The 913-nt window shown below is 57.7% G+C and overlaps 1 protein-coding gene across 1 annotated transcript; it reads right to left on the bottom strand.

Moving 5' to 3' along the window:
* On the bottom strand, positions 1 to 913 carry LOC141823258 (transcription factor MYB2-like). The gene is made up of 2 exons (XM_074710517.1): positions 724 to 913; positions 1 to 644 (listed from the first exon to the last, which is right to left on the bottom strand). The coding sequence occupies exons 1-2, from the start codon at positions 875 to 877 to the stop codon at positions 58 to 60; spliced, it is 741 nt and encodes a 246-aa protein (XP_074566618.1). The 5' UTR covers positions 878 to 913; the 3' UTR covers positions 1 to 57.

The following is a 913-nucleotide window of genomic DNA, read 5'->3' as shown; positions in this document are numbered from 1 at the left end:
GAAATAAAAATTACAAATTTGAGAATACTATTTTTTTCCACCGAAAACAGAGAGGTGCTACAGGAGCTGTTCCTGCAGCCAAATGTCATCCACGCTCCATAGATTCTCCGTCCACATGCTCTGGTCTAAGTCCGGCAACACCAGGTCATCATACACCGACTCCAGCCAGCTGCTGTCGTCCTCTGCCACCGTAGCAACCCCGCCGTCCTCGCAGCTGTCGGAGACCGGAGGCGGAGACAGCTCATGCATCCCGAATGAGTCCGACGGACTCATCGGTTTCCCGGCGCCGAGCCCCGGTTCCTCCGCCCACCCCGGGACAGAGGCGTCGGTGGCGGCTCCGGCGCGGATGCGCTCGACGAGGCGGGGTACCCACAGGTGGCGCACGACATCCTTGAACTTCTTGCTGTTGACGTCGCACTTGAGCTGCTTCGCGTGCTTCTGCACGCGCGTCCGCCAGTAGTTCTTGATCTCGTTGTCAGTCCGCCCGGGCAGGTGCTGCGCTATCTTGGACCACCGGTTCCCCCAGCGACAGTGGAGCTCGAGGATGAGCAGCTGCTCCTCTGGGGTGATGTTTCCGCGGCGGACGTCGGGGCGGAGATAGTTCAGCCATCGGAGGCGGCAGCTCTTTCCCGTTCGCCTCAGCCCTGCAGTTAGTTAACAACGGATCGATTAGAATCGATACAGCAGCAAAACTAACAAAACGCCAGTGAATTAATTAATTACCTGCGCAACGAGCCAAGGAATTCCACCGCCCTTCACCGTGAGCAGTGATATAATTCATGAGGACGACGTCTTCCTCCACCGTCCACGGCCCTCTCCTCAGGTCCATCTCCCGGCTCTGTAGCCCCGTGCAACTGCTTCCCCCTTGGAACTCCATAACTGATCAGAAACGAGGAAGAAACTGGGTGTGGAT

Source organism: Curcuma longa, chromosome 3 (genome assembly GCF_044706935.1).
Source record: "Curcuma longa cultivar G26 ecotype Majalengka, Jawa Barat chromosome 3, ITB_CL_G26_1.1, whole genome shotgun sequence".
Lineage (NCBI taxonomy): Eukaryota > Viridiplantae > Streptophyta > Magnoliopsida > Zingiberales > Zingiberaceae > Curcuma > Curcuma longa.
The sequence above is the reverse complement of the archived record's forward strand: the minus strand, read 5'-3'. Positions and strand labels throughout refer to the sequence as shown.